This window comes from Pleurodeles waltl, chromosome 7 (assembly GCF_031143425.1).
Source record: "Pleurodeles waltl isolate 20211129_DDA chromosome 7, aPleWal1.hap1.20221129, whole genome shotgun sequence".
Lineage (NCBI taxonomy): Eukaryota > Metazoa > Chordata > Amphibia > Caudata > Salamandridae > Pleurodeles > Pleurodeles waltl.
In genome coordinates this window covers 1142585875-1142599763 of record NC_090446.1, presented here as the reverse complement: position 1 = coordinate 1142599763, position 13889 = coordinate 1142585875, and the positions used below count along the sequence as shown (strand labels likewise).

Below are 13889 nucleotides of genomic sequence, written 5' to 3'. Positions count from 1 at the left end.
CTTTGTTTTATTGCAAAGGTTGCTTTCTGTATATAACTGCTTTTTCCTCGCAGGCATTTCATGTTTCCAAGACAGAGTTTCCCATTTTCTTTCATACCCTATCTCTCTTGGACCAGCCACATGCATGAGGAGGAATCTTGCACTCAAGAATGCTGATCTGGCTCTTACTCTGTGAAGCCTCTTTAATGTAAACCATGGGAAAATGTACAAACGCTAGTAGCATTTCCAATTTGCAGCAACTACTGAAGGCCAATGGACTCTAAAGTGTTAAAAAAAACCTCTGTACAGATAATGAATAGGGTTTGACATGGCTTGAGTGAATTGGGGTAGAGATTTTACAGCTAGTGCCATTAGTAATTAGTCTTTTAAAGTAGCCCAATTCACCAAAAGAGAACACTTCTAGCTTGGTATTCGCTTATGCTGCCCCCTTGTGCTTCGGTTCAGCTTCAAATTTCAAAGTGAATTACAGTGTATGTGCAATATATGCATAATGAAATGTATGTCTTGATTATTTTTCACATAATGTTACCATTTATACTGCCCTTGCTGTGCCTGTCCAATGTAATTTGTCAGATCTTAAAGGTTGCCGCCTGCTAGTGCAATCAAAGTTTACCCCCACAGAAAATAATTTCTAATTGACAAAGTTGTAGAATTTCTTAAATCTAAGATGTCCTTTCACTCAAGGAGAATTACCAGATCCTATCTGCAATTTTGCTCTGGTCATCACACTCACAAGTATATTTAATTAAATGCATCAATATGCAATGGTTCTCTTTGGGGCCGTTTCTGTTTAATTCCGTGATTGAGCTCGGAGCAGAATACATTGTCAGTACTAGTGAAGCAAGTAGAAAGTGTGTATCAAATCAGGTTGCCTTGAGAAGGAAGGCTACGGAGAAATGACAAGTGGATCTAGTATGTTTCGCTCATGACATGTGTAGGGGTTTTGCTCTCTTTTGACATTTTCAGTGAGTCATCCAGTAAGGATCTTGTCTGGCTAGGAAAAGTTAAAAACTTGCCCCAAGAATAATGTTACTGTCTGTATTTTTTGTCTTTCTGTTTTATAATCCTGGTGTGAAAACATGACCCATGTGACCCGCAGTCTACATTCCAGGTAAACCTGGTTCCCTGTGTTGCTTTCCTGCTTCATGTTGTCTGTTTGCACATTATTCACATCATCATTTAAGACTCTCTACTGTAATGTGCACCAAGAATAGGTGTGAATCTTGTCCATTCCTCAATGTCTCACATATAACAAGACTTCTAGTGCAGCCTCACTTCTTTGTTCTCAAATACTAACCAAATCCCTATTGCACATATTCATATGTTTTTGCCTGAGCTAACTTTCTGCTGAGTGAAAAGATGAGCATCAAGGTAGAAGGAGGAGCAGCTTTGAAGACCTCTTGTGTGTTTGGTGCTGCTACACCTGACTTGATGCATCACATAGTTTGCAAGTGAGAACTGCTTTGCAGAATGTGTTTTACATTATGCAGTATGGGCGAGAGTTAGCAAGAACTTGCAGAGGTAGTGTTTTCTTAGGTCAGACATCCTCTTTGTAATTATTCAGCTGCTGTCTGTATATGTCCTTCCACGAACATTTACAGATCAGTTTTCAATGAAATGGAAGCTTTTTTGGCTCATTATATATAAATTTGCCCTGTACTTAAAGTCATCATATTTTTCACTCTTATAGGTTTCATTCAGACTTGAGCATATTTCAGTCTACGAAAATCTAAATATGCCTGCGTACAAAAAATGTGTGGGAGAGTGCTACCCATGTCCAAATGAAATGGTTTTTTTTTTACATATATTGCAACTACTGCTCGAGGGTGTCTAGGCTCTTACCGCTACAGAGGGCGAGCAGAGGAAACAGTGTGATCTGGGGATGGAAGTCCTCACACTGGCAGAGGGTAAAAATTGATTATTAAAAAGCCAAGTTGTCAGGGCTTTCCTAAAAACACGAAGATCTGCATGATTCTTTAAATAAAAAGGGAGGGAGTTCCATTTCCTGTCAGTACAGTAAATGAAGCTTCTTCCTCCCCAATGAGCTCTCTTGACCTTTGGAACAATTACATTTAGTGTGAATTGGGACCACAAGGATCGAGAATGCCAGTACCCAATACATTTTTCTTTCAAATATTCTGGGTGGCGGCCAGGCTAGCACTCTGGATTGGACATTGGCCTGATGAACTGTCACCACAGATTGCCTTCATCACAGAATAGCCAGTTTGGTTTAATGCGGTGCAATACACATGCCAGCACATTCTAAACAGTGTTACTCTTCAATAATGCAGGAAAACGCACCATGATTTTCACTTGTTATATATAACGGCAGGATTGAACACAGCTTTGAGAAGGAGGCTTTTGGATTTAATAGCTAGAACGTCCTTCATAGTCATAAGTGTTTAGCATTTTCAGCCATTATAGTGGATGTCTGGATGGAGACTGGAGTATCCTTTTGACTGTACATGGACTTCCTTTAGACATTCTCCGATGAACCACTTTTTTACTAATAAATACCACACCCTTCCTGCTTTGTGTGTGTAAGATAATCTAAAAATGTTTATAAATGAACTTATTTGCCTCCCATCCATCTTTTGCTTTAACAATGTGTTTATAATTCTTGTATGATTAAATTACATTTTGTCAACTCAATTCCTCCTATACTTTTATCTCTTGCTCCCTTTATTTCCCCTTCTTTTTTCTTTCATATTTTCTTTCTTTTTTCCTTTTTTCTCTTTTTTTCTGCCTCCTCACTCTCTACTGTAGGATTTGTTTTCATTTTCTTCTGCTATCTATTTTCTAATCTCTTCTTTATGTGTACCTCCTTTCTATGTTGTTCTAACTTTCTCCCTTTTCTGTTCTTCCCTTCCCTTGTCTTGTTCTCATATTTCACTTCTCACTTTGTCCCAGTCTTACTTGCTTCTCATTTCTTCCCTGTTCTCCATTTTCATTTACGGTGTGCTCTAATTTCTGCTCTTTTCTTCCTTTTTCTAAGTCCATGCTCCTTTCCCCATTTATTTTGCCTGTGGCCCTCTCCACCACCCCCCTTCTCCTGTAAGATACTTCACTCGGCTACCATAATCTATACTTGTCTCTCCCCACATAAGGTTTGCTAAAGACCAAATTCTGCAACTCCAACTTTTCTTTGCCTTGCTTGTATTTTCTTTTCATTTGAAAAAAATGGTGTGTTATGTTACTTTTGTTTGTTTGCATTTCCTTTAAAAGCAGGATACTGGCAGCTGACTGAAGCCCCTCAAGTCGAGGGACGGCAGGAGAATAACCGGGCTGGTTTGTGGGAGGGGTGGGATGATGTGAGGGTTGCGAGGAGTGTAATTGTTTATTTTTTTTCTATTTCTGTGATCTTGTCCCACTAATACCTTGGGCACTTGGGTAATCTCCAATTTTACATCTTCTAATCCACCCCTTCTGGTGTTTGGCGGTGACTTCAGTTTTGGATTCTATACTCGGTCTCTAATAGGGACCACAGGAACTTTTGGTGACTTCTCTCCTAACAGCTTGTAATTGTGCGTACTAATGGCTATTGTCCTTATGTGATATGACCCTCTTTTTCAGATTCACTAATTAAATTGGTGCATGTAGATGACCACAACTCAGAGATTCTGTAACCTGCCCCCTCTAGTGATTTGCTTTTGAGGTGATCCCAAAGCTATTTACTGTCAGCCAATGCTACTTTTGTTCCACTGAGCATGCTCAACAGGGTGGGTTTTCAAAATGTGGGAGGGCAAGAGAACATTTTGCCAGGCGTTATTTTCCATGTAATAACACAAGAAGCTTCTTTGCTTGTTATAAAGCTTCTTGGCACCCTCAGTTAATAGGACTGTTAGTTACAGGCATTCACATGCTGATTCAGTATACACTCTGCAGGCCTACAATCTTCAACTGCTCTGGGGTGCATTCTTCAGTATTTTTAGGGAAATTGCTGCAGTGGGTTATAGGTTTATGTAGTGGCACATTAAGTCGCTATTGAGCAGCCTTTGTGGGTTGATTTTGCTTTAGTTTTAGCCAAGCTTATTGTAGTTTTAGACTCGATTTTGCAGCATGTTTAAGGGCTTCTGTGACAGAACATAAGGGATCTAGAGAACATGAAGAGTACATTTTGTGACAAGTAGCCCACAGTCGAAGTAGGGAAGACTAGACAAAGGGCAAGGTCTATTTATGGGAAGGAGTATCATCAGTACTGCGTTCATATTTCTAATGCTTTATTGCACAAGTCAAGCTAAGCTGCCCTTAAATCACTTTCTAAGTCATAAATAAAAGCATACCTACAAAAGACTTTTCATTCTACTCATAGCATTATTGTTAAGAGCATTCCAACTTAAGAATCACTATGCCAGTTGGAACAAGCAGTACTTTTCTTTCCCAAACCTTTAATACTTTGCCAGTTAGCAATTTGTTTGTCACATGTTTTAAATGTATGGTTTGGTAGTCAGGTAATCTTTCCATTATTCAATAACAGGCATATCAAATGGTGTGAGAAACAAAACAAAAAATGAGCTATCTCACTCTGACATGACCCTCACTGCTGTTTGCTAATATTCCATAAAAAGGCTGAGATCATGTGTTTAAATTACTGTCTTCAAAGTAATTAAATAAACATGTAACATTTATTTCATTTCATCTTAGAGACCAAAATCATTGACAAAATATAATCTTTGTAAATAGAACAACTTGAAGTCTGCATAAGGTTTGCCGACTCCCATTAGCCAATGGAACCTTGATTAAAATTTCTAAATTTACACACTAGTTGAGGCCAGGTTTCTGTTTGGGTTTTTCATCTGCCATGTAGCCATGGAGCAATGTCTTGTATGCTAGAGGATTTCTATGGAGTTTGGGTGCGGCCATGGGAATTTCCCTGCTAAGCATGCTCAATGTCATGGTGGAGGATGGGTGCTGCTGGTGCTTTTCACTTACTCTTCCAAGTCTTTTGTTTCTTTCTTTTTCTGTCTTGGCTTCTTGGTGACAGGTACAATCCGTAAGGCACAGAACCTCCTGAAACAGTACTCCCAGCATGGGCTGGACGGCAAAAAGGGGGGCTCAGCCCTCACGCCTACGGAAGGTAAATTGCACTGATTTTTTTTCCTGGTGATTAGCTCATTGTATTCTAGGGTGCAGTAGAGTTTCTGTTAGCCCATGGGAAGGACAAGGGTGGTGTTTAAAGGAGAGGTTGGCGGTCGAGATGCATGTCAGCAATCATCACACTACAAAAATGGGTGTTCATTTTGGTGTTTGAGATGTGCCTGGGAAATCTGTGCATGGCTGTTTGGGTTTGAAGTTCACGGGATTGGCTGCTCTTATAGTCGGTTGAACTTGGTTGTTGACCAGTCCTCCTCAACACCATCCCATGAGTCCAACCTTCCTTTCCGTCTCTCTTCTTATGGAAGACTAATGGTAACAATATTATATTCCTCCTCAGCTGTGTGTTTAGTGGTAGAATCACAAGAGAGGATCCAAGAGACCAACAAAAGCCATTATTTTATAATGCGTTGTGCCACATTAAATTTACACCTTTTGTTGTCATGTCCACCTTCTTCAATTCTCAAGTTGCGGGTATAACACCACTGTGTGCCACTCCTGAAATCTGAACTGACAAATAATAAGATCTGGACTATCCAATGCCTGCTGCATGCACACTTTGGCCTCTGAGGCCTGATCTTGTCAATGACCTGTGCAGATGGAAAACATACCAATATCCTATTTTTGGTTCGTATTTTCCATTCATTTGAATGTATTGAGTTCTGTCTGTTCAGTATCACTTTTCAAAAAATCCTTTTGCAAGTAGATCTGTTGAATAACTGTTTATTCCTTTTCTACTACTGTTGTGCCTCACAGTGCTTGCTTCTCCTCTCACTATGATACTAGTGAGAGGACTGTTGGTTCTCCATCGTCCCGTACATCTGGTCATCCCACTGTACTATTTGTCCTGATAATGCCATTTCTCCCTTATAACAATAATACTGCTGCTTTCATCTTGTTGTAATAGTAATACTGGTGGTCTTCTTCCTCTTCATTCTTTCCAGGCGACATGGATCACCTGTCTTGAGTGCTATGAATAAGCAAGAGAATCCTTCTGCCTAAAATGTTCTACCCCACTGGTAGCTACTTAAAAGTCTTTGTAGATTGAGCTACTGCCATCATTAGTGAACTTCTTTGTTACCCTAATCTTTCAGTATATTAAGCCTGCCTTGGTACATATTCTATAGAGGTGGATTAGAAAAGTAAGAGGGCATATTTGTGCCCTTTGGTTGTCCCTTGCTTGGCATAGAAAAGGTCAGCATCATATCCCAATGGAACTCGCACTTTGGGCCTTTTTTGGAAAGATCACTTACAAAACAGGACTTTAGGGCTCTATTTATTAGAGTCTTCCGGACAATGGATAATGCAGAGAAAAGTGACATGATGTATCATTTGTGGCCCAACCAAGGTAAGCTCTGAATGGAAAAAACAAATTTAATTGATGACTAATGGAATCAAGTACTTCTGGAAATCCTCATGTTCCGGCATTTAAATGATCTTTCAGATTGATCTTCAATTTTGTATTGTTTGTGTACATGTAGGTTATGATCCGGAACCCCAGTAAGGTAACTAGTGACCTTGGATTGGTATTAAATCGGATGAGAGAAAGGGAGGAGCTTTGTGGGGCCAGATCTTTGACAGTGGTGCAGTGTGAAACTTCATTCTCCTTTCCAGGGAGAAGCTGGAAATTGTTCCGCTGTAGCCATCTCATTACAGCTGTTTCTCTACAAAAGAGGAACACATGTTAGCACTTAGTGCAAACTTTGACTTTTGTGAAAACTAATAAAAGAAGAGAAGTCTTGGTACTCTAGTAAATATTATCCTGTTAACAGTTTCAATGCTACCATTCAAATAACTGTTATTTTACTTATAGAAGGAGTCTGTATAAGTACCTCTGAAAAATGGAGGTCATGCTTCTTTTATATTTCAACTATTTATCCTATGAGTGCCATTCTTTAGCACAAGCAAGGCCAGCCGCACCTATGCACTGATAGCCAGTTTCTTAAAATCAATACATAGATACCTGAGGGTCAGTGGATAACATCTTGGCACAGGGTGGCTAAGTCCTCCATATGCACTCAGTACAAAGCAAGTGCCTATGAAATAATGCTTTGGTGCTACTTATTTCCAGTTTGGTTAGCACACATGCACAGGGTCACTGACACTTGCTGGAGGCGCTGCGAAACCCCAGGGACAGACTTACATCTTCAGAGGGAGTACCCTGATGCTTATGGGAGGTGGTGAGGGCCAAGGTCCCCAGTATCATGAGAGTTGGGTTGGATATAAACGCTCTTATTGTCCAACTGGGAAACTTATCTCCTAATTATTCCTTGCAGCCAGATTGATTGTCACACAAAAATAGAAGGGCACAGAGCCCAACACTATAGCTGCCTGGTTGAATAAAGCGTAGAACCTTTACTCTATGGGTAGACTCACAGCCACAGTTTACAACATATTGTTGTGGTCTGGTCCCCTTTTTTGACATTCATAAAGTGGCATGACCAAGCATCACCTACCTACTGAGCCCCAAAACTGATCAAGATGGCTGCCTTATCTGTTTGAGAGTTGGAGACTGCCCCACCTCCCCACTCACCCCATTAAAAATAGCAGTACATCAGAGTTAGATTGTTGCTTAGTAACCTAAAATTGTGTCTTGGCTCCCATATGACTGGTTCAGGAGGTGGGGGTGAGATTTGTCACAGAAGGTTCGTGAAGAATTGACAATTTCTCTGGCCTTGCAGCTAATGTATAATTGCAATGTGGATCCCCACCGGGACAAGAGGGTTCGCTCAGGAGACCGCTTCAGTCAGGGTTGGTAATATTGTGGCATATAGATTGATATTATTCAATATGTGTTTCTGCCACAATGTAATATTTTAAGACTATGGGCCTGATTACAACTTTGGAGGACGGTGGTAATCCGTCCCAAATGTGACGGATCTACCACCTACGGTATTACGAGTCCATTATATCCTATGGAACTCGTAATACGGTAGGTGGTATATCCGTCACATTTGGGACGGATTAACACCGTCCTCCAAAGTTGTAATCAGGCCCTATATGTTTAAGAATATTGACATGTCTGCCCTACAGCCTTTCATTTTTGTTGATACCTGATATAATTAAAGTTATTTAACAAAGAGAATGCAAAGAATAAAAGTACTACTAGCCTAGTTTTTATCTTGCCTAGTATCTTTTGGAATGTTACTAAAACAAAGCTGCAGGATTTAAACGCAAGGCAACATAGCAAGATTTCCATACAAAACCCAAATATAGTAGAATTATGTAAGCGTGTAGATATTTCTGCTGGAGACATAATAGTTGGAAATTGTTTTTACTATCATAAGGGTAGAATTTCAGATCATGTGCAAAATCCCAGTGCCTAACTTGCATAGAGATAGAATTCTAGACCACAGTGGCAATCCCAGTAAATTACTTTTGTTTCCTGAATTTAGGCACTTCAGATGTAAAATCCTCTGGCTCTTGAAATGCATATGCCACCAGAATGTTAATTATTTTTGTCTAGGTTCCTGCAAATGAATTTCTTTATGTTCGATGGCATGTGTAGCTGCAGATACACATGCTGTGCACATCCCGCCATCTGGTGTTGGGCTTGGAGTGTTACAAGTTGTTTTTCTTCGAAGAAGTCTTTTCCAGTCACGAGACCGAGGGACTCCTCCCATTTCGGCTCCATTGCGCATGGGCGTCGACTCCATCTTAGATTGTTTTTTTTCCGCCATCGGGTTCGGACGTGTTCCTTTTTGCTCCGTGTTTCAGGTCGGAAAGTTAGTTACAATCTCGGAAAAATCGTCGGTATTGTTTGCGTTCGGTATCGGGTTAGTTACAACAGATCGATACCGACTTTTGAAGAGCTCCGGTGGCCCTTTGGGTTTTTTTTCGATCCCCCGTCGGGGCCTGGTCGGCCCGGCCACGTGTCTCTTCAAGGCTGATGGAACGGACCCCATTCCGCTTCTGCCCAAAATGCCATAACAAGTATCCATATACAGATCAGCATCTGGTCTGTAACTTGTGTTTGTCGCCGGAACACAATGAAAATACTTATGAAGCCTGTCAAGCGTTTCGGTCCAGGAAGACACTAAGAGACCGAAGAGCAAGGAGACTGCAAATGGCGTCGGCGCCGACAGGACAAGAGTGTTTCGAGGAGGAGGAAGAAACATTCTCCATCCATGAATCGGACTCGGATGAGATAGATCCCGAAGAAACGCTGAAAACCGTGAGTAAGACGTCGAAACACAAAACTCATGAAAAAACCACTAAAGCCCAGGGGACGCCACCGCCAACAGGCCATGGCTTAACCCGAAAAATAGATGACCGATCATCGGCACCGAAAAAGGGCACACTGGGGGCGAAGTCATCCGACTCCAGTCGAGATACCGCCACACAGCAATCTCGGGCTCGAGATAGTGGCTCCGAGCAGGTTCGGCACCGAGATAGCGGCACCGAAATGGGTCGGCACCGAGAGACCACGACACTGAAAGTAAAGAAGGTTTCCTTCGGAACCGAAAAAAGCAGCCGAAAAGGTTTCGATACCGAAACATCCGGCCTCGGAACCGAAAACAAGTTCCTACACTGAGGAACAAGGACTGTCCACACAAATGAAGACACATAGATTTGGACAGGAATTGGAAACAATAGAGCCAGACTATACACAAAGAAGGCTCCATATCCAAAAAGAAACAGGGAAGATCAGTACTCTCCCTCCGATTAAAATGAAACGCAAACTTGCCTTTCAGGAAAAAGACAAGCAGCCACAGGCAAAGGTGGCTAAACAAGTAACCCCGCCACCATCTCCACAATGCTCTCCGCAACCATCACCGGTAGCCACTCCACCAATGATGCAATCCCCAACTCATACAGGAATGAGTCAAGATGACCCTGACGCATGGGACCTTTATGACGCACCAGTGTCAGATAATAGTCCTGAATGTTATCCAGCTAGACCGTCGCCACCAGAGGATAGTACAGCCTACGCACAGGTGGTGTCGAGAGCAGCGGCATTTCATAATGTCAGCCTGCATGCTGAGCCCATTGAAGATGACTTTCTTTTTAACACACTGTCGTCCACACACAGCCAGTATCAAAGTCTTCCTATGCTACCCGGAATGCTAAAACACTCCAAACAAGTGTTTGAAGAGCCTGTAAAAGGAAGGGCCATTACTCCAAGAGTGGAGAAAAAATATAAACCGCCACCAACAGACCCCGTGTACATCACACAACAGCTAACACCGGACTCAGTTGTAGTAGGGGCTGCGCGCAAAAGAGCGAACTCACATACTTCAGGAGATGCACCACCTCCAGATAAAGAAAGTAGAAAATTCGACGCAGCAGGCAAAAGGGTGGCGGCACAGGCAGCAAACCAGTGGCGTATTGCCAATTCACAGGCTTTGTTGGCCAGATACGATAGGGCCCATTGGGACGAAATGCAACACTTTATAGAACATTTGCCCAAAGAGTTCCAAAAGAGAGCGCAGCAAGTAGTAGAAGAAGGACAGAGTATCTCCAACAATCAGATACGGTCAGCAATGGATGCTGCAGACACAGCTGCTAGAACTGTCAACACAGCAGTAACAATAAGGAGACATGCATGGCTGCGTACATCAGGATTTAAACCAGAAATACAGCAAGCTGTGCTGAATATGCCATTCAACGGACAGCAGTTGTTTGGGCCGGAGGTGGACACTGCGATCGAAAAACTTAAAAAAGACACTGACACGGCCAAAGCCATGGGCGCACTCTACTCCCCACAGGGCAGAGGCACATTTCGAAAAACACAGTTTAGAGGGGGGTTTCGAGGACAAAGCACAGAACCCACAACCTCACAGACAAGACCCACTTACCAGAGCCAGTATCAGCGGGGATGTTTTCGGGGACAATATAGAGGGGGACAATTCCAAAAGAATAGAGGAAAGTTCCAAAGTCCCAAAACTCCTCAAAACAAACAGTGACTTCCAAGTCACACATCCCCAACACATAACATCTGTGGGGGGGAGACTAACCAAATTTTACAAACATTGGGAGGAAATAACAACAGACACTTGGGTCCTAGCAATTATCCAGCATGGTTATTGCATAGAATTTCTCAAATTCCCTCCAAACGTCCCAACGAAAACACACAATATGTCAAAACAACATATAGATCTTCTAGGACTAGAGGTTCAGACATTGCTACTAAAAGAAGCAATAGAATTAGTACCAAAACACCAGAAAGGAACAGGAGTTTACTCTCTGTACTTTCTCATACCCAAAAAAGACAAGACTCTGAGACCTATATTAGATCTCCGAACGTTAAATACCTACATCAAATCAGATCACTTTCACATGGTGACATTACAAGACGTAATTCCACTACTCAAACAACAAGACTACATGACAACACTAGACCTAAAGGATGCATATTTCCATATACCGATACATCCTTCACACAGAAAGTACTTAAGGTTTGTATTCCAGGGGATACATTACCAATTCAAGGTGTTGCCATTCGGAATAACAACTGCGCCAAGAGTTTTCACAAAGTGCCTGGCAGTCATAGCTGCACATATCAGAAGGCAGCAAATACATGTGTTCCCGTACCTAGACAATTGGTTAATCAAAACCAACACGCTAGAAAAATGTTCACAACACACAAAGTATGTCATAGAAACCCTCCACAAACTAGGTTTCTCAATCAATTACACAAAGTCACACCTTATACCGTGTCAAACACAGCAATACTTAGGGGCGACAATCAACACAGCGAAGTCCACAAAGGGTTCAGGCATTTCACAATGTAATACAGGCCATGTATCCAAAACAAAAAATACAAGTCAAAATGGTGATGAAACTCCTAGGCATGATGTCCTCATGCATAGCCATAGTCCCAAACGCAAGGTTGCACATGCGGCCCTTACAACAGTGCCTAGCATCACAGTGGTCACAGGCACAGGGTCAACTTCTAGATCTGGTGTTGGTAGACCGCCAAACATACACCTCGCTTCAATGGTGGAACAGTATAAATTTAAACAAAGGGCGGCCTTTCCAAGACCCAGTGCCACAATATGTAATAACGACAGATGCCTCCATGATAGGGTGGGGAGCACACCTCAATCAATACAGCATCCAAGGACAATGGGACACCCACCAAAAACAGTTTCACATAAATCACTTAGAACTATTGGCAGTATTTCTAGCGCTGAAAGCATTTCAACCCATAATAAGCCACAAACACATTCTTGTCAAAACAGACAACATGACAACGATGTATTACCTAAACAAACAGGGAGGGACACACTCAACACAGTTGTGTCTCCTGGCACAAAGAATATGGCACTGGGCAATTCACAACCACTTTCGCCTAATAGCACAATTTATTCCAGGAATTCAGAATCAGTTAGCAGACATTCTCTCTTGGGATCACCAACAGATCCACGAATGGGAGATTCACCCCCAAATACTGAATACTTACTTCCAGAGTTGGGGAACACCACAAATAGATCTATTTGCAACAAAGGAAAACGCAAAATGCCAAAACTTCGCATCCAGGTACCCACAAGATCAGTCTCAGGGCAATGCGTTATGGATGAGTTGGTCAGGGATATTTGCTTACGCTTTTCCCCCTCTCCCACTCCTTCCATATCTAGTAAACAAGTTGAGTCAAAACAAACTCAAACTCATACTAATAGCACCAACATGGGCAAGACAACCTTGGTACACAACACTACTAGACCTTTCAGTAGTGCCCCATGTCAAACTACCAAACATACCAGATCTGTTAACGCAACACAAACAACAGATCAGACACCCAAATCCAGCATCGCTGAATCTAGCAATCTGGCTCCTGAAGTCCTAGAGTTCGGACACTTAGACCTTACACATGAATGTATGGAGGTCATAAAACAAGCTAGGAAACCTACCACTAGACATTGCTATGCAAATAAGTTGAAAAGATTTGTTTCTTACTGCCATAATAATCAAATTCAACCCTTACACGCATCTGCCAAAGACATCGTAGGGTACTTACTACATTTGCAAAAGTCAAAGCTAGCTTTTTCTTCCATTAAGATACATCTTACAGCAATTTCAGCTTACCTGCAAATTACCCACTCAACTTCTCTATTTAAGATACCAGTCATAAAAGCATTTATGGAAGGTCTAAAGAGAATTATACCACCAAGAACACCACCAGTTCCTTCATGGAACCTCAACATTGTCTTAACACGACTCATGGGTCCACCTTTTGAGCCCATGCACTCTTGTGAAATGCAAAACATGGAAAGTTGCATTTTTAATTGCCATCACATCTTTAAGAAGAGTAAGTGAGATTCAAGCATTTACCATACAAGAACCATTTATTCAAATACACAAGCATAAAGTAGTTCTACGGACAAATCCTACATTTTTACCAAAAGTCATATCACCGTTCCACTTAAATCAAACAGTAGAATTACCAGTGTTCTTCCCACAGCCAGACTCTGTAGCTTAAAGAGCACTACATACATTAGACATCAAAAGATCGTTAATGTACTACATTGACAGAACAAAACTAATTCGAAAAACAAAACAATTATTTATTGCTTTCCAAAAACCTCATACAGGAAATCCAGTTTCTAAACAAGGCATTGCTAGATGGATAGTTAAGTGCATTCAAACCTGTTATCTTAAAGCAAAAGGAGATCTGCCTATTACACCAAAGGCACACTCAACTAGAAAGAAAGGTGCTACCATGGCCTTTCTAGGAAATATTCCAATGACTGAAATATGTAAGGCAGCTACATGGTCTACGCCTCATACATTTACCAAACACTACTGTGTAGATGTGCTAACAGCACAACAAGCCTCAGTAGGCCAAGCAGTAC

At 41.6% G+C, this 13889-nt stretch overlaps 1 protein-coding gene across 6 annotated transcripts in view; it reads left to right on the top strand.

Annotated features, from left to right (window-relative positions):
* The window catches only part of EXOC7 (exocyst complex component 7), a 319087-nt gene that overhangs the window by 106263 nt on the left and 198935 nt on the right, over positions 1 to 13889 (top strand). For 3 of the 6 annotated variants that reach the window (XM_069200211.1, XM_069200212.1, XM_069200207.1), the window contains 2 exons: positions 1100 to 1111; positions 4985 to 5077. The exons of 1 other annotated variant lie outside the window; for it this stretch is intronic. In XM_069200211.1, the coding sequence (XP_069056312.1) occupies positions 1100 to 1111; positions 4985 to 5077 (105 nt within the window). The remainder of the gene's footprint in view (positions 1 to 1099; positions 1112 to 4984; positions 5078 to 13889) is intronic. 2 more of the 6 variants (XM_069200208.1, XM_069200209.1) reach the window with 2 other exon arrangements.